The following is a 19,688-nucleotide window of genomic DNA, read 5'->3' on the forward strand; positions in this document are numbered from 1 at the left end:
CAGTCGCATTGCAACGATGAGCTTTACAATAATGGGCCATAAATTAACACTATGCACAGCAGCAAAGACTATTATGCTGTTAGTGTTTACGTATACGCACGTTGTATATATGACTGGATTGGTAGATAATTACCTTTCACAAAGGCAGTCACTCTAACACAACAACCACTTACTGTCCATTTGTCACCGTGTTGGTGGGACAGCAGGGGAAAGGACAGCATTCTGATCAACGATATCAATGCCCCGAATCCTCATTCATTAGAACAAGAGATCAATAAACGTATCACTAGCTGTGTCTCACCACTATTAAAATACACCAGCAGTGGGCTGGATCCCTGTGATTCAATCTCACAGAAAAGGAGAGCAGGTGTGAAAAGCTTATTAAGGTATAATTCAATGCTCTGCCTGTGTCATTTGGGCTTCATGTTATCACTGAGATCGTTCCCACACACGCACATGCACACGCACACACACGCACACACGCACGCACGCACGCACGCACGCACGCACGCACGCACACGCACGCACACACGCGTGTGTAGAAATCCTGAGAGTGAGTGGCTCGTGTGTGTGTGTGTGTGTGTGTGCGTGTGTGTGTGTGTGTTGGGGGTTGCTTCCATATGAAATAGTACACGAGGGTGAATCTCAGTGGTGTTAATGGCTTTTTAAATGTCAGGGAAAGTCAGGGAATGATAAAAGAGAGATCTGTTATCCACTGTCCTCATGATCACTGTGGAGCACGCCACTGCAACGAAGAGCCGTGTGTGTGTGTGTGTGTGTGTGTGTGTGTGTGTGTGTGTGTGTGTGTGTGTGTGTGTGTGTGTGTGTGTGTGTGTGTGTGTGTGTGTGTGTGTGTGTGTGTGTGTGTGTGTGTGTGTGTGTGTGTGTGTGTGTGCTGATGTCAGCACCAATCAGATTAGCTTCTTGAATGAAGAGAAAGCGAGTGGCGAGGGATGCTAGACATCACCTGCTGGTTTATTGAGGGTTTCTTGTATTTGGATAATAAGTATTGCAAGATGAACAAATATATCTTCTTAAGCTAATGCAGTTGAATGTACTATTTTTAGTGTGTAATACTATTCACTCCAAACACACTACCTGTCAAACATCACTTTTGGCTTTTGGGTTGAACAACACAGAACAATCAATATTTTAATATTAATGCAAGATTTTCTCTGCTCTTTTATATACTTTTTAACTTAAAAAGGTTCTGTGTGTGTAATATCTCTAATCCAATTGTTTTTCATATTCTGTTGTTTTTACTCCTTTGTAAGGCACTTCTCGTCCTTTCATCACCTTGTGGTGGACGGCGCAATGTTTTTCAGATGATGATTTTCACATTTCACAAACATTAAATGGAAAGAATAGGATGACGTCAATATAATATATATAATAAAATCCCATTATTATATTTCCCCACACTCCCCCACATTTACCTTTAAGAAAACAAAATATCCTGTTTTCTCGCAGCATCCCAAAGTTTTCCTAAAATCCACTCGGACCATGTTCTTTAAGATTAAGTGTGTGTGTGTGTGTGTGTGTGTGTGGGGGGGGGGGGGGGGGGGGGTTTGGCCCGCTCTAACAGAGGGTCGAGTGATGTCACAGCAGACTGCATTTTAATAGAGAGGGAAGCAATTAGAGAGGGGACAGGGCGAGAGGTGGAGAGATGGAGGAGCTGTCTGTGTGACACACACACTCATTCTCACACACACACTCACACATTCTCACACACACACACACTCATTCTCACACACACACACTCATTACTGAAGATGAGTTAATTAATTGCACAGTGATTCACGGTACTTGTAATTAATCTCGGAGGTATGCAAGTGTGTTTCGGAGGGGAGACTTTTCCCCCTTCCAATTATAATTATAAAAAATACAGTATTTTCTTATTGGCCAGGCCATTGATGTTGTTTTTTAGAGAGAAAGAGCTGCTTGGAGAGGAGCGGGGTTAGCAATGAATGCAAGATATTTGATTGACAGAGTGATGAGACACTCATGAACTGTGTGTGTGTGTGTGTGTGTGTGTGTGTGTGTGTGTTTGCAACCGTCACAACCCACGGGTAGTTTGTAAAGCGATGGGCAGTCACATTATGCAGGTTAATAAATTACAGAAATGAAGCGATGAGGTCATCGGGCATTTTTAGCACTGTGTATTTGGCTAGATTTTATTTGGTTAAAAGGCTTTCCCAAACGTCAACAATTAGGGAGAGAGACAGAGAGAAAATACATTTATTTTCCTTATAGTACTCGGTTACATCATGTCCCGGCAGAAATGGCTTTTATTCCCCCTCAGAGCTCTTAGTACATTCCTTTCTTTTTCTTTTTCTTGATTGGTCCAGTTGAAAAACGATGCGTATTAATCATGGCCTCCTCTACCCATAATCCTTTGCATTTATCAGCTTGAGCAGGAGCGGTGTAGCGATCACATTTGTAAATTAAACAAATAAAATACTTGAGGATAGCTGAATGAGTGATGGGGCTGGCCAATTGGTAGCAGCATGAATCTCACCCTGTCATCCCCAACTCTGCCTACACACATTTGGATATTGTTATGATTTTACTGTGTTTGCATATATGAGTCTAATTTATTAGAATCAAACACAATCAGGTTTATTTACAAGCAAGTTCTGGTCTGCTGCCAATAGGCCCATTAAGTGCATTGTTGGAGAGTGGTTATATGATCAAATACACAATAGTAATTGTAAGTGGAGAGAGGCCGGAGCGTTTCTCAATGAGGTGATTATCTGTGTGCAGGTTATTGTGCTATTTCAGCATGACATGGAAATCTGCATCAGACCGTCAATCACCGTCTCCGCTTTCCCGGAGGTGAGGCGTGAAAACGCCAATGACAACACTTAAGGGGGATCGAGGGAACAGAACTGCTGCAGGAAAAATGTTTGTGTTTGAGAGAACAACATCTTATGATTGTTGGTTTTAGTAGATTCAGTTTGCCCCTTTCAAAGATAGGAGTCTTTATCTTTCTCTCTGTCACAGCATATCACCGTATATCTGTGTACCCGCTACTTGTATTTGAGCTGTATGGAGAAATATGTGCGTGCTGTCTGTTAAGTTCCTGGCAAAAATGGTTGCATGGAAACAAACATTTTGGCAAGTTTTACGCAGTACTGACAAAAAAAGTCTGTTTTTAACACATTCATTTTTTAAAACAGTTTTTCAGAGAGAGATTTCTTTTTGTATTCTCCATCACTCAGGCATCACATCGGTGCCATTATTGAAATCTTTCACAAAAATACTAAAGTTACTCCTAGCCATGGAAATGCAACTAAAATACAGATTCATACATCCAGGTACTGATCTTGTGCATCTCAATTCTTTTGCTCTTTGGACTCACTGTCTTCAACTCAACCACAACACAAAGCCTAACACGTAGGAGACGGAGAGAACAGTGGTCTGGGGCTAAGTAAGCGCTGCACCAGGTTATACGCCATTTACTACAGCTCAATAACAACCTCCCTCTCCCTGCCCGACACACCTGGTCACACAAAATGACACACGCCATCCTCTGAGAACTCCTGCACGCACACATCATATCTCCTCTCACCCTACGGTGGCCTCAACCAGACACATTACATCCCCACTCTGCTATCTGCTTGTGACAGATGTACTTATGTAATGGTTTTGAAAGGTATTGATTCCCACGGCGGAGCCAGTTAACAAAAAGAGAAAAATTAGATTTCAAAATCGACATGGCTGAGTGTGTGTGTGTGTGTGTGTGTGTGTGTGTGTGTGTGTGTGTGTGTGTGTGTGTGTGTGTGTGTGTGTGTGTGTGTGTGTGTGTGTGTGTGTGTGTGTGTGTGTGTGTGTGTGTGTGTGTGTGTGTGTGTGTGTGTGTGTGAGCAGCCATGCGTCCCGCTCAGATTAGCAGGCTTTATTACTGCCACCAACCGCTGGCCTGACAAATCCTCTTACTTCATTTCCCTTCCTTTACCTCTGCCTTGCTCCTTTCCTCAATCCTTTATTCTCCTAAAACACTCTCCCCTCTTTTCTACTAGAACTAACTTTGCACCCTCTCCGTTTTCCACTCAGTCCGACTGGCTCATTATCTGTTTCGTCCGTCTTTTCTCCTCAGTGTCTTTCCATCGTTAATACGGCTCTGCTCATACCTACAGTTTTATTTTTTTCAGCATTCCCACCCCCTCCTCCACTCCCCTATCTCTCCTCCCTCTCTATAGTGTGATGAATCTGTAGACAGGGGCTAATAATTGTACTTCAGCACATGTGCTCATTTTTCTTTGTGTTTGAAAGCTGTGACAGGCAGGAGCTCTTTTTTCCCTTCCCTCTGTCCCCTCCCTCACCCCTCCCTCTCTCTCTTCTCACACAATGGGTGAGTAAAATAACTCAGGGTTTACAAGGTCATGATGTCTAGCTGTGAGGACACGCTGGGGATTTGGGGCTGGAAGGATTCCCTCAAAGGTACCATGTCGAGATTTCAATAAAAACAAAAGTTATAGATTGCAAAAGCAGATCTACGGGGGGAAATAAGTGCGTTGGATAGTGAAGATGCTCACTGAGTCAAAGCCATCTGGATCCAAATGTTATCAATGCCTCCTTGAAAAGAGCACAAGAAACAGGGCAATGTAGAGAAAGGCCTACTTTGTTGCTTCTGCCAACAACTCCAGCATCTTCACATCACACAACTTTCAACATTGGCTGAGCGTTGTGTGTTGTTTTTTTTATTTTGGTTTGTTACAGAAATGCATCCAGCGAGAGAGCGACGAGTCCTCGTGTGCGAACACGAACGCACACACATTTTAAAATAATTATTTTTGCCTAACAGTTAGTTACTGACAGTTTTTCCTTTTTATTAAAACGGACTAATTAAGTGCAAGGGGAGATAAGGAAATAATCTTTTAATTAAATAAGAAAAACATTTTGTGCTGCAATTATTTAAAAATATAAAACTCTCAGGCTCAAACTTGCAGGTATTGCTAATAAAATATAATTTTCATTGACTCTACATTAATTCTTTATGAAAACAGTTTTAATCACAATATCCTCATCAGAGATTGGTGGATAGGGTTGGGAGGGGACCAGAGAGCAAGACTTTACTGCCTGCTGTAGTTAGATGGTAAATTTCCTCCTGGCAGATATTTATTGAGTCAGTTGAGTCTATAGAGAGCTTTAACATTGATTGTAATCATTAAATATATCCGCTTGAAATGGCAACATTGCATTCCCTCAGTCAATAAGGTCAATAGCAGTAGAACAAAGGCAAAATCAAATCAATCCTCTCATAATTATTCTCAGAGAGATGGAGTTAATCACAAGAAGAAATAAAAATAATAATGGAAAATGAAATGGTCAGTCGTAAACAATTACGTCCCAAATGAAATAAACTCAGTGAAGGAAAGAAAAATCAAATGTAAATCCAACTTATCAAATCAACGTTCTAATTAGTTATTTAGTTTACACAGGCACTTTGTTATGATATGGTCTTGTGCTGTTACTATAAGAACATAGAAACAAAGAGAACGAACCCATGTGTGCGTTAGTGTGCGAGTCGGGCCTTGACTGCAGGGGTCAAAGGATCAAGGTCCTACTCCTGTGAGAGCCGAGCTCCTCTCTCCTCCTCGAGAGGAAGTGTAGCCCATCGATGAGCTATCACATGATTCCGATCTGATCGATAGGACTTTGCATGAAAGCCAGGCAGGAGCCTCCCTCTTCACTGAGGCACACAGCGATGGATCGGCCACTACAGCTCCGCTGGTTCTCCTTTGTGTCTTCAGTACGCTCCACTTTTATAGTTTATAAACAGTGAGTGGACATTATTCTTTTGTTTTTTTTAGGGCCGGGACTTTAGCGCGTTAATTACGATTAATTAATTACACAAAAAATAACCCATTAAACATTTTTTACGCATTTTTACACTTATTTTTTGCACCGCGGAACGTTTCTCACTGGATGAGTTTCGGAGGACCGATTATACTGGAGCACCAACTAGCGTCCATGACTTCAGACAACAAACCACAGTGAACATGAACGAAGAAGCTGACGAGACCGTGTCGGGTGGCCCCGTGAATGGGAAATCTTATTATAATAAACACACGGATGGAAGCGTCGATAAGAGCGTGGTTGTGTGCAAGCTGTGCAACAAGGAATTCACATCGAGCCTCAAGTATCACCTCAACGCAACACAATTAGCAGCTAGCGTGGACGTACAAGGACCCACACCCAACCCACACTGCACCAGATGACTGGTTTAAGGACCAGGGTAACTAAGTCCACGTCTGAAAAAAAAACAAAAAGTGAACAAAATTACTTCTCACTGTTCTCAGGTCAAATATTTATGCAATTAAAATGCGATTAATTTTGATTAATTAATTACAAAGCCTCTAATTAGATTAATATTTTTAGTCGAGTCCCGGCCCTAATTTTTTTTATGATAATGTTTTACCTATTATTTTTAAAAAATCTTTTCTTTTTTGACCCTACATATTTTGACTTTTTTCACAATATTTTTTTTCCCATGACATGACTGGAATGATCTTGGATGGAGCAACCTACACGTCCCTGTCACTAATGCCAAATTCCCCAAATTTCTGTACTTTAAACCTTATCTGGGTTCAACCCTCAAGGGACATGGTGGCTCTTCCTAAATCCTTTTTTAGTTTTGGGTAACTCACATTTATAAAAAATCATAATGGGATATTGCCCCAGAGACGGATTGGTGCATCTTGGAGGATCAACCATGCTATTCATCCTTCCTGCATTGGTAAATGCACAAGTGAGTTGAATTTGAATGTAACAGAGAATTGGAGGGTGGATGCACTAAAAAGGCTAAACAAATCTACACCCTGTGCCAGACTGTCAGTTTAAGGTTGTCCACAGGATGCCCTGAAGTGGACAAACATGTGATTGTCTTGAAAAATGCCCTCAGAGGCTGTAATAAGTTTCATGTCAGTGTGACCACTGAATGAGACACATCTGCTCATCTTTACTGACTCATCCGGCCTTCTCTCCCGTCAAAAAGGTGGAACCCTATAGGCTACGTAGCATGGCTAATAAGTGCTATAAAGCTAAAGCAATTAACATCAAATTTAGTCAATTCATCATTCAAAAGATTCTTCATCATTCTTGACAATGCCATCATAACCAAGTGAACGCGCCTTGTGTTTCTGCATAACCCCTAGGGTTCACTTCTCTGAAACAACCAGTGGGGACAATGCCCCCACTACTACCTCCGCGGCAGTGTGCTCAAGACTTGGCACGAGCGGGATTTGAACCCACTGGCGGCGCTTACAGAGGCTTTCGGCTCCTTCTTGCACCCCTACACTACCAGTCCTGGTCACATTTTGCCAACTTTGATTCTCCTATTTAACCTTGAGCATGTGAGCTAAACCTCAAAACTCTTTTTAAATGCTATATCAACATCTGGGCTTGAACCCACAACCTTCAAGTGCAGTGCAGGGGCTTATGTCAGCAGCTCTTCCACTGTGCTACTTCACCACACACTAACCAACCCTTTGTTTGTCGTATTTAACCTTGAGATTGCTACTCAAACCTGAAGTAAAGCCAAAGGCTCAAACCCAAGACTGGGCTTGAACCCGCAACCTTCAAATGCAGTGCAGGCTTGTGGCAGCAGCTCTTTTTTAGACAATATTTTTCACTCAATTCCTAGCCAGGTACATGAGACTTGAGTGTGTATGTGTGTGTTCCTGTTGTATCTCTGTTCCACTTGTGACCTGTGAAAGGACAGTGATAAGACACCTGTTCTCTATGTGCGTTAAAGATTATGAGGGCAGGACACTGGTATCAGTGACAAGGACACATCATGTTTCTGACTGTGTGTGTGTGTGTGGACAGAAATGTAGTGTATACGAGTATGAGTAAAGGAATGGTGATATAAGTCCAACAAGCAGCTCTGTGTGTATAGGGGAGGGGGGGCTGAAAAAAGGGAATCCTTTTCCTCTGCTTTTCTGATTGAAGGAGTGAAACTACGCAGATCATCTGTGGGGGCAGCTGGTTGATCTGTCCTTAACGTATTTATTGAACATAAAGCATATGAACATCATAGAAAGAATACATTGTTTATTATTTGTATCTTCAAAAACATTTATTTAACTGTTCCTTCTTGTTTTGTTTCTTACAGATATCATGGTACTGGAATGCTGATGTTTCAAGAGCAACCTACGGCACCAAGACTGCCATAAAGCACAATGTCTCAAAAGCGTCCACACAGCGGCTTCAGGGCAAACCACAACCACCCGAAGCCACGGTTCAATACTGAAACATGATGATAAAATAACAACAGGAAACAGAAATCACTCACATTGTTCTACTCCAACAACAAGGGAACAGACACAGAAATTAAGGACAAAAAGATTGTCCACCATCTGTATTTAAATGGACCCGGATCTTCCCAGGAATACCTCCAAATTGTAATTTAGACTTACCAGAGTATAGATTATTAATACGTAGGTTAGGTTGAGTCAAATAGCAAAAAGAAAAAATATGATGTCCACACCCCTTTTAGCACATGCTCAGAAATCCGGATATTGTAAATACTGTAAAGAAAACAAATAGGGACATTGAAATAATATTATTGCAGAATAATGTATATAGCCATGAGAACCATACCTAGTGTGTTTATATATCCATGAGTGTCACATGCCCATTACTCCTTATTTCCTCTATGCCCCTAAAAAATGTATCAGACAAATTAGCTCTCTGTATCTCGATAGAAAAAAACGACTTCTTTGAAATACGACAAAAGGATATTGAATAAAATTGGGATCACACAATACTTGCCATATAGCGGACTAATAGCATACCCCTTATTGCGTCTTTTAACTTTGCTCTTTCAAATGGAGAAGATGTAAAGAAAAGTTACAGACACAAACAGAGAAAGAACAAACTTTACGAGATCCCTGAATTGGTCCCTGAATGCTTCCCAAATCCTCCCATTGTAAACAACCACAGCATAGCTGAACATACCCCAACCTTTGATTTATTACCTGTAGAGTGTATATGAACCCCGCCCCTGTACTGTACGTGTCGTGTGTTTAACCCCCGTAGTGACGTCACATATCCAAATGGACTTGGCAGCTCCCTTGTATTATGCAGTCAGTTTCACACTTTCATTCAGTTCACATCACGCGGGACATCCCCGTAAAGCCCCCCCCCCTATCCGTGATTCCTGTTTGGCTCGCCCACTTCCTCCTCGTCCATCAGAGGGCCTGTATGCCCGCTGACCTCTCTGCTACCAGGCGCTCGCTCAGTTCCCAAAGGCTGGCGCCGCTGCCCTGGTCCTGGGCCTGGGCGGACGGCAGGCAGCGGAAGCAGTTGTTGAAGTACATGCCGCCCAACCCCTCCAGCTCCGGAGCCACGGCGCAGTACACCGTGGTGGCCGCCCCTTGTTGCTGTGGACGGAGAAACACACAGGAAGAGACATGAGTCCAACGGGGCGACTCGGGGGACAGAGGCCACGAAACGTCGGCGGCCTGCTGGAGGAGACAGAGCACAGAGAGCCCAATTACTGACCGGACCGGTCTCGTCTGGACGAGAAGACATGCAAACAGCGGACACTGAGCAACCCGTTGTGTCCCCTCTGAGACACGTCGACACGCGCAGCAGAGTGAAAACAACGCGCTGCGACTCCTCTCCCCGCAGCCCGTGATGACTGGGTCATATTACCATGGGAACAGCATAACTCCGCACTGTACATATATTTATATACATATATTTATTTATTTATTTCTCTACCCGGTGTGTACAGTACTTGTGGCGATATGGGACCATGAGGATGCTCCAGATGTAAAGACTCACAGCGGAGAACATGACAATTACACCAGCTCCCGTCAGAAACCACAGCTTGTATTGAGTTTAGTGGAAGAGAACAGGCTTTAATGTCTTGGTAATGAACACGTATACATATTTTCACATGATGTGTGAGGGTTCAGCCAGAATAAGTATTAGAATTGATGCAAGTACAATTGTGTACCTACGTAATGAAGATTATATTCACACACATAAACAAACACCCACAAGGCTTTCTCTCTCGCTCTCTCTCAGTAAGTCTGCTCTCATTTTTTAAGGCAATTTTTAATTTGAAAATCACTCAAGTGTCAATCTAGAAAAGTACTCCGTCGCATGTCTTTTCAAGCCGAGACACACTGTTAAAGAAAAACAGAACCTGCTACGTTCTCTAATACACCCCTGTCCCATCAGTCAGTAATTAGCAGGGATATCCTTGGAGGAAGAAAATCTATGTGACATTTGAAAATGAAAGTTAGAACTGCAGCAGAATAAACACGTCAGAGAGAATTACACACATAACCCAACTGCTCAAAGGGGGATCTTTCATGTTGCAGCTCTGGCTAAAAGCTGCTGTGACAGCTTCCCTGCAAACTCCGAGGCCTCGTGGCGACTTCTATACGGCCACATGAAATGGCTCGTCTCTTTATCTCCCAATGAGGGAGAAGGACTAATGTTCAGCACACAGCACTGGCGCACACGGAGACAACCTCAGATTCAGAGTACTCAAACATGGGCAAGATACACAAACACACACGCACGATGGAGTCACATTACATGCCAACTGTTTGAAGAGCTTCCTAAAGCAGCTGTGAGACAAACGCACATGAAGTGGAAAGCTCCACCGAGGTCTAAAGCATTTACACTGTCACATGCAAGAACAAACATATGGATATTGCAAATGCAGTGAATGGAATACACACACCAATCAGATTCAAAGAAGCATTTTCCTCATCAGAAACACACACACACACATACACACACACCCCTCTAAGCTGGGAGTAAACTTCCTCCAGGAGGAGCCCTGGTGTGTAACGTCGCAGCAGCAGATTGAGTGTGTTTGAAGTGCAGCGTGATGGAAGAGCTGTAAACAGCAGATGAAAAGGCAGCATCTCTGTGTGCCGCTGTCTGTCTCACCTGCCAGTGGGGCGATAACTTCATCCGCATCACATGTCGCCATATCAAAGACAGACAAATGCCAAGCAGTGTGCGTCTCTGAGTTGCAGTTTCACACACGCTCAGTTTAACTCATCTTGCTCACTTAGGGCATCTGATTTGGCTCGTCTGAAGCTAAATATCTTTTAACCCACTGAAGATTCCGGTGCTCTGACTCGCCGTCGCCCCTTTGAAAGGGGCAGACTTTCAAAGTAGTTTATTTGTGTCCAGTTACTAAACACTGGTTCTGCTGCAAGTTGGAATATTGATTAAAAAAAAAGAAAAATCTTCCACATGCATAATCCAGATTTATGTGGCTGTCTTCATACCAATGTATTCGTTATTATTATATATTGTTTTTATGACCACCGTTTCTCAGTAGCCATAAAAAAAAGGAGCAAGCAGGGCTGCAACAGTCCAGTTAGCAAGGGATGGAGCACACTGTGCGTCCAGAAATGTGCTATCTTATTGGTGTTTAGCTCATCCCCCTCACCGCTTGACCCTCTGACCTCTGTAGAAGATAAGGCTGATGAGATTAGGCATTAACATTCTCAACCACCCACCACAGCCATCTATCATTGTGTGTGTGTGTGTGTGTGTGTGTGTTTGAAGATGGGAAGCAATGGGTGTGTGAGGTAGGGAGGAAGAGAACAAGAGGGGGTGCAACAACCTTAATACACTTACATCACACAGTTAGACATAAACACCTACAGCATCCATGTGTGCATGTCGGAAAACACAAGCATGTGCCTGCACACAAGCACGAAGAGATACGCAAATGAACATTTGGAACAATCTACATGAAAGGTATCAATCAATGTGCATCACACACACACGTCATTTCAAACCCGGCAAGGAACCGTAGATCTTGCTTCTTGTAACTGTAGTCTACAAACTGGTGGATTTTGCTGTGTGTCTTTCTATCTTCCGCAACTCAATGTGAATCATTATCTTGTGCGCAGTAGTTTTCAGAAAAACATCTGTGGTGTTTTAAGAGTTGTACTTTACTAGACTTTGACAGCATAACTTAACAAAAACAGTAACCCTCCAGACTGGATAACTCAATGATATTATGTCACATCTGCCATGCTGCAGGTTATTGAAAAGGTTTTGTAGCTGTAGTCAATAAAGTGCATTTCCTTAACCATTGTGAATACATTTATGATTGTGGTGACGCCCTGCCTATTGCTGTGCAATCGGCCTACTCAGAAACCCAGTCACACATCTATAGCTATTTCTTGTTATTATTTAAAAGATCCAATACGTTGCATTGAGGAGACTTGGTCTCAGCTGTGTAAAATAATTATTCAAGAAAGGTGTCATGTGATTAATTAGTTTAGTCAGTATTCAGAGAGACTCCAATAAAGACTTCAGGCTTGACCAAGACTTCAGACTTGGCTTGAACATTCCCTTATAAAAGGAACCCAGCTGTGCTTCTTTTATACTGGTTTTGCAGTGTGGAGATGGTGGGACAGATGATATTCACGAAAACAACCCTGAATCCAAAATGATCCTTTAACGCTACATACAACAATTCAAGACCACGGCAATATGCCAAACCAAAGGAGCAGCAAAGTCCTTCTGTGTGTAACTGCTTTGTGGGTAAAACACAAACTCACCAAAATACAGAGAAAATACTCACCAAACACCCTGCAATAAGCGACGAGCCACTACTTCAGCTCTGGAACTGTTCTGGATTCAGGTCCGAGTCTTCCAATCTCAGTATCCACTCAGTACCCATGGGTCTCATGGACTTGTCCTTGTACAGTGTTAAGCAATAAGTAGTTGCTGAAAACTCCTTTTTGAGCGTATTCAAAAGCAAAAAGGGTATGTGGGGAGATGTGATGTTGTTGAATTAACAGTAATGTTACTTTGCTGTGTTCTGTGTCTTCATAATACAAGATGTACTCTATGCATGTGACCTTTCACCCTCACATCTGTAGCTATGACATTGACCTCCCTCTGACCTGGATGTAAATAAACCCAGTACTGTAGAGCAGTCTGTTTTTGGCCCGTCCCTGTAGATACAAACTTGTAAATACAAACAGCTATGCATGCTGAACACCTTGCAATTCTTTCAGGTACTTTTATAATACCCAAATTCGCATATGGCATGTGCTCAAAAACAAAGAAATGAATAATTTTAAAAAGGAAAAAGAAAAAAAAACGAGTTGATAATGTTGTCAGGCCATATCCTGTCTTGGGCAGTGTGTGTAGAGTCTTCCGGTTTCTTACTCCTGTGGGTGGTTCTCTTCCTTCCGTCCGTCTGTGTTTCTGCTCACCATCTGTGTCAGATGTTGTCGATTGGCATTTTTCCAGCATGGCGGGTTGAGGCAGAAACGAGAGTGTTCACCAGCTGACCTCTGTGCTCCAGCAGGGCTCCATGTTGGCAAAGCTATTTGAGAAGTTCATCATTAGAGCACATGTCCGCACTCGACATGTGAAGGTGTGCAACAGCTCAAGAAAACAGTTCGGGCTGTAACCAAAAACAGCTTCAGCAGCCCGTTCAGTTCAAGTTTGGTAAGCTGACCAATGCCATCAGTTGATTTGTGTAAAAGTGAAAGGCAACCGTACTATTTTAGGAAGAACCAGATTTCCTTTCTCATCTGTAAAATACCTCAATTGAAAGATGCTTGATGAATAATACTTGTTTTCTACAACCCATTGTAAGAAGAGGACATCACGCATCTGTAAATGATTTCCTGTCTTGTAGCTGCAGACAAGGGAACAGTAGGAGTGCTGTTTTTGCCTCAGCCCTCTCAGCCTCGTGGACTAGCTGCCCTGAAAGTGGGATTTCCAAAGGGATTGTGAGTCTGTTTCAGCCTTTGATGTTTCAAATAAATGGTGTCTGATTTTTAACCTGTGCTAAAGATATTTTACATTTAATAAATAACCCTTGAAATCAAAAACCTCCTCTGTGTGAAGTTTGTGGTTTCAGAGCGGCCTTTGCCCTCAGCCGGGGTAATCTCTGCGAGCCGACGGCTCAGCTGAGCGTGCCGGGGTAACGCAGTCCCTCAGATAAACAACCTGCACCTTCATTCAGCTTGACCACTCAACCAAGAGGAGAGAAGATTAGCACCTCAAACACCTCAGTGCACACTTCAGAAAGTGCCCTGACACTCAACCCCGACACCCGGGTGACCTCTGTCCCCTTTAATGAAATCACAGAGGACGCGAGCAAGTAATGGTGCTGTGCATTTCTTCTAAAAAAGGGATAACAAGCACTCGACGGATGATTCTCTACTCATCCAACAGCACTGAATAGCAGTGAAAGCCTTTATTGGATAGGGAGCCATGTCCATAATCATAAGAGCTTGTTTGGAACCTCAGATAGTGGCCAGCTCTCCTCATCATGGTTGTCCCCAGTGATTAGTCTGCCCCTGGTCATCTGTGGGTAATAAAATCTCTTTCCTACCCTCCATTAGCCCACTGGCGGATGGCTAATGCTCACCTACAGGCAGTGTGCTCCCCTGGGGGGCATTAAGGATAGGACAGAAGGACAAGCCTCCTCCCTCCCTCCTTCCTTCCTTCTCTCTCCATTCCTTCACCATGTCCGCTCAGTCTCTCTCAGTCGGGCAGCCTTGCCTCCTACTCCTTCATCAGCACCGGTTCCTTTCCATCAACCCTCTGCAGCCCCATCCCCCCTCCGGCCTCATGACTTACGGGACTGGGCCTGGTGGAGCCGAGGTCTCCTGGGTAAACGCTCATAGTAGCGCCCCTTAGAGGTAAATGGATCTCTTTCCCTGGAGTCCCAGATCACAGATGAGCCATGTTGACATTCTTTCTTTCTAGTGATGTAGCTGAAGACGAGGAAGCAGAGAGAAAGGACCGGAGGGATAAACTATGTAGAAGTGACAGGATCACAACACAAAGCACGGCAGAACCCCCCCTGCACTATTCCTCTCTCTTTCTCTCTCCAGCAATCCCTTTACCCCTTTTCCGCCAGATTACATCAACCGAGTGTCAGTCATCAACAGCCTGTCACACTGGAATTGTTCGTCTGTTTTGTGTGCGCGCGTGTGTGTGTGTGTGTGTGTGTGTGTGTGCAAACCTGCAGTCCAATGCGACATTGCTGCATGTTCAGGGGAACAAAAGAAGAGGAAGTGAGGAACAAGGTAGATGGAATGCAAAGGACAAGAGGTAGAGGAGGAGGGGATGCATAACGATGAGGAGGGACAAGAGGAGCAGAGAAGGAAACAAAGAAGAGGAGGAGGTGAGGGACTTAGGACTCAAGGCATCCAAGGGGAAAACGACGAGGAGTCAGAAGGACTTGCGCAACCACTGTGAAACTATCTCATTTTTATCTGGCGAGAGGACTTCCGAAGTGATCTCCACAACCTAATTATTTTCCCCTAATAAAAGCAACATATGCTAAGACAATAAAAGGCCTTATTGGACACCTATTCATTAAAGAGGAGCAGTAAAAGGAGCAGGACTCTGGCAGAGGGATTAGCTTTTAAAAGGGCTTTTCTCCGGTTGGAAATGGCCTTACTCTTCCTTTAGCACGCCCATTTGGGTGCATCGACCACCATAAAAGATCTGAATTAAACATGAAGAGGCCTGGCTGCTTTATTGGCTGTGATCAGGGTTTTTTCACACTCACCTGACTGCGTCAGTGATACCTCAAAGTTTGAACCCAATCACTTGTGGATCTCATCTGTGGTTTATGAAGACAAGGATTGCAGGTCTGAGCAAAGAAATTCTCAAATGTAAAATATATATAAATATTGGTAACGACAACCAATCAGGAGCGGTAAGATAATCCATAATTCACAAAAGTTGGTCAAGTTAGTAACACCTGGCTGAAATAACGCATGCTGCTGACTCCACTCTGACAGTTTGACACAGTGAAGGTATTATTCCACATGGTCAGTGTACTGTAAGTGTCACTAGGTTTCTATTATGAGCGATGCTGTCTGCGTGTCCGTATGCAAGCGTGTGATGGGCTGTGTAACAGGGCCACACACAGGTGTGCGTAGGCTCACCTCCTCACTGATGCGCCAGCTAATTGGTCTCCCGCGGCAACCTGACATATTCACACACACACACACACACACACACACACACACACACACACACACACACACACACACAATGTAGTGGGAAAATACTTATATTACCATGTATACAGTGAGTAAATATGCACACATGTGCGTTCACAACAGTGCACGTGCACAGGCAGTTTATCTCAAAGTGAACTCATCATCACAGACTCCAAGTGACGAATGACACCTTAACAGATTGTTACAACTGTACACACACATACTGCACTGTGGATGGAACAAAAACAGTGACACAGGCTGTGAAAGAAAAGGTATCCGAGAGCCAAACATTCTTAAGCCGAAAACGGTTTTTGTTCCCCTAAAAAAAAGTAAAACACAAAAATGATCTAGATCTTTGTTATGTTAAATAATGGTGATGATGGTGGACTTAATGGTCTTTTTTTTCAAGCCTATCCTAAACCCATTTAAAGTTCCTTTACCTCTTTAGCTGTAGTAAAAAATAAAATAAAAAGTCTGTTCACATTGCTTCTCCTGCTCATAACCCATTCTCCTACCCCCCCCCCCCCCCCCCCCCGTCCCCCGTGGTGGAGGTCGCGAGAGGGATGTTCTGTTTTAAATAAGAAGGCAGCGCTGGCCCATTAAACTCTGATAGTAATGATATTAATTTGGCAGGAACGTGTCATTTTCACAGGAGAGCAACTAGCTGAACTGTCATTACGCACACACTTCAACACACAGGGAAACCTCTCCCTCTCCCTCCCTCCCTCCCTCCCTCCCTCTCTCTGTCACAGGAGAGCAGCTAGCAGTAACATTATGAGAGACTTGGAGAGATCTGCTAATGGGATAGATTAGTGTGCCCTTGGTCACAAGGGCTACAATAGAGTGACTGTAGCTGTGACTTATATCCATGTCTCCCCTGTTCACCCCCTTTTTAACGTCCTCTACAGCACTTTCTTCTGCTTCTCATCCTCTGACCCCTTCTGTCTCCTTCCTTCTGATACTCCTGAGCTTCAAATGATTCTTTTCCAGCACCCATCTATGCATCAGAATAGAAACTGACAGAACTGTTTATGCTGCAGCAGACATTCAAAAGTGATGCATTATCAAAAATGTGTTCTTTTCCATTCCTGGATCTTTGTTAATGGAGCCTAATGAGCACCGAGGACCTTCCTAATCAATACGTGAATGTGTTATAAAAGTGTTAGTTGTGTGCTGAGCGAAAAGCTGTCACAATCAACACGATCGCCGTAAATGTTGTTTAACAGGTTTCATGTGTGTTTTTGTTCATGTTTTATTCTTTACATGGATATTTGTTTATGTGCAAGTGAGACAATCTGAGAATGAGAGAATACCTGGTTCTAGACGTAGAAAACTAAGAAAGCAATGAAGGGAATGCAAAGCATTGACCTTTACTTGTTATAATTAATGTAGACTGTTGTTTTCCCCATCAATGAACAGTAAAGGAAGGTCACTTTAACTTTAAATTCCTTTAGTGTATTTGCCCCAGTGCATGAGAGAGTTTCTCATCAATGATGGCTTCAATTGGAAGATTTAGTGTCAATTAAAAAAAAACACTCCAGTGAAAAGCAAAATAAAATGTCTGTTGGCCAATACATATCAGGCTGTGACACTAAGTAGATCCGTCTCTAGGAAACTGCTAAATATTCTCACACAAAATGTTTCTCTGGCACACAGGTGACATATGCCCACAAAACACTACACTGCAGCACATTGTGCAGGAGAAGAACAAACTGGACGTATTTACCTATTTCTATTGGTATGCTGATCCACCTGTGTATGTGTGTGTTTCCCAATATGCCCCTCGGGGTATGTTGTGCGTGTGTGTGTGTGCGTGTGTGTGTGTACGCTGACCCCATCTCGGCGCTCCTGACCGGTTGAATGCGGGCTGCATAAATTAGTGCCGATGCTCTGCGGTGTAATTATGCTGCTGTCAGTACGGCCCCTCTACTCAAATTCATTTTAATAAAGTTGGTCTCCAAGGTTACCGACCGGGGGGTGGGGGGGCGGGTCACCTTCGGTGTCAGCCCCTATGGATCTCGCCCAAAGAAAATTCTGAAAGTCTGCGGTCAGACTACGGTAACAGCTTTACACGACAGTTTGAACCCCCCACTTCAAAACACACACCTCCGACTGACGGAGGCAGGATGGAGAGTCAGGTGGCAGAAAGGAGCTGGAAAACAAGGTGGAGGATTTGAATAAGTGCTGCAGAGAGAGAGAGAAAACTGTTCAAAATGGAAAAAGTAGAAAAGAGTATTTGGAGCGAGAAGTGGAGGAAAAAAAAAAGAAGAAAGGAATAAAATGAGACCAAGCGAGTAAAAGGAGAGGAGGGGACAAGGGCAGAGGGACAAGGGGAGGGCGAGGGAGTGTCTCTCTTGGGCAGATGGCGGGTGTATTCTCATTTGTCCTGTTATAGTGTGTGTGTGTGTGCTAACACTAACCTCCAGGGCACACAACACGCTTTCAATTAGCCAATAACACAGACCTGCACACACAGCTGGGAGATCAGAGAAATAGCAGCATGAAATCCTATATAAATAAACCACATGATACCAGTCATGGTAACTTAGGAAGTGATTGATGCATATTTACCATCAGCAAATACTGTGTTTGCATAGAAATCGGAATTGAACAACCGTTTCATAGAGAAACTGTGGTAAAAATGCAAATCTCTTGCCCAGCAGCCTTTTATCATTCATTCATTTATTTGTCAAGTTGGATAATAGTTTTCTGGGGTTTTTGTTTTCTAGTTTTTCTACTAGATTTAACTTGCTTTTGTGTTGTCATAATTACAGAGCGATTACACGTGAGTAACACATGCTTCATAAATAAAATACATTACTATTACGTTGATTAACTCATCATTTCTATAGAGTTTCTATTTCATATCAGAAGAAAATGTCTGGAAAAGTAGCCACCAAACCAGTTTGAAGTCATTACCAGATCTCCCCCCACTCATATGGGTCTGCTGTCATTCAGTGGGGCTGTTTAGCCCGGCCGGGGGGGCCGGGGGGGCCGGGGTGACTTTGAGTGCCTGTGTAATAGTTACGGCAGCACGCTTTGTTAGCCGCGGGTAATTTATGGGTGAACTCTCCCGATAGTCTGATACGATCGACTGTCTTTACCAGCAAAGACAGGAAGACTAAAAGAAAGAGACACAGCGGGAGACTGTGAGCTGCAGGGCGACATTAACGGTCTCAGTACAGTAGAGGAGAATCTAGATTTACACTAAAAGATGCAGAGTAATAATAAAGCACAGAGGAATGAGTGATGCTGGAGGAATGAGGGTGAGGGAATGAAAGAGTTGCAGCGCAGTTACGTTTTCTCTCTTGAGGTGTGCTGAGAATTAGATTGCATTAAAGACTGACAGTCCATTCATCTGAACCATAACAAGAAAGAACATTTAGTTAATTGAATGATTAATAAATTCCGCTCAGTCACACTACTTCACTCTGGTGTTGGCTTTGGATAAAAATGTCTGCCAAGTAGGAGACGTCATATATCACTTGTTCTAAACCCATGGCCCAAACTTCTATTTACCTTCACATCGTCCAGCTGTGTGCACAAAGTGAGGCGGATGCAGCAGCACTGAATTGTTTGACCTTGCGCTCTGATCGTCTGTCTGTGTTGCATCAGAAGCATTACGGGCATGTCAAGTTTTTTGGGGTTATTTTGTTGCTGGCTCAACATTTGCTCTGTCTGTGAGACGCGTGTCCTTCAACTCAAACT

At 43.4% G+C, this 19,688-nt stretch overlaps 2 protein-coding genes across 6 annotated transcripts in view; one reads left to right on the forward strand and one right to left on the reverse strand.

The window, feature by feature from the left end:
* LOC119195835 (MAF bZIP transcription factor b) overlaps window positions 1-8,258 on the forward strand; it is a 37,677-nt gene extending 29,419 nt beyond the window's left edge. The window contains exon 3 of the mRNA XM_037451117.2: window positions 8,120-8,258. The gene's annotated coding sequence lies outside the window, so the exon portion shown is untranslated. The remainder of the gene's footprint in view (window positions 1-8,119) is intronic.
* A 420-nt stretch (window positions 8,259-8,678) lies between these two features.
* The window catches only part of wwox (WW domain containing oxidoreductase), a 102,305-nt gene continuing 91,295 nt past the window's right edge, over window positions 8,679-19,688 (reverse strand). For all 5 annotated transcript variants that reach the window (XM_037451112.2, XM_037451113.2, XM_037451115.2 and 2 more), the window contains one exon: window positions 8,679-9,389. In XM_037451112.2, the coding sequence (XP_037307009.2) occupies window positions 9,198-9,389 (192 nt within the window). In that variant the 3' untranslated portion in view covers window positions 8,679-9,197. The remainder of the gene's footprint in view (window positions 9,390-19,688) is intronic.

The sequence above is a fragment of the Pungitius pungitius genome, chromosome 6 (genome assembly GCF_949316345.1).
Source record: "Pungitius pungitius chromosome 6, fPunPun2.1, whole genome shotgun sequence".
NCBI classification, from domain to species: domain Eukaryota; kingdom Metazoa; phylum Chordata; class Actinopteri; order Perciformes; family Gasterosteidae; genus Pungitius; species Pungitius pungitius.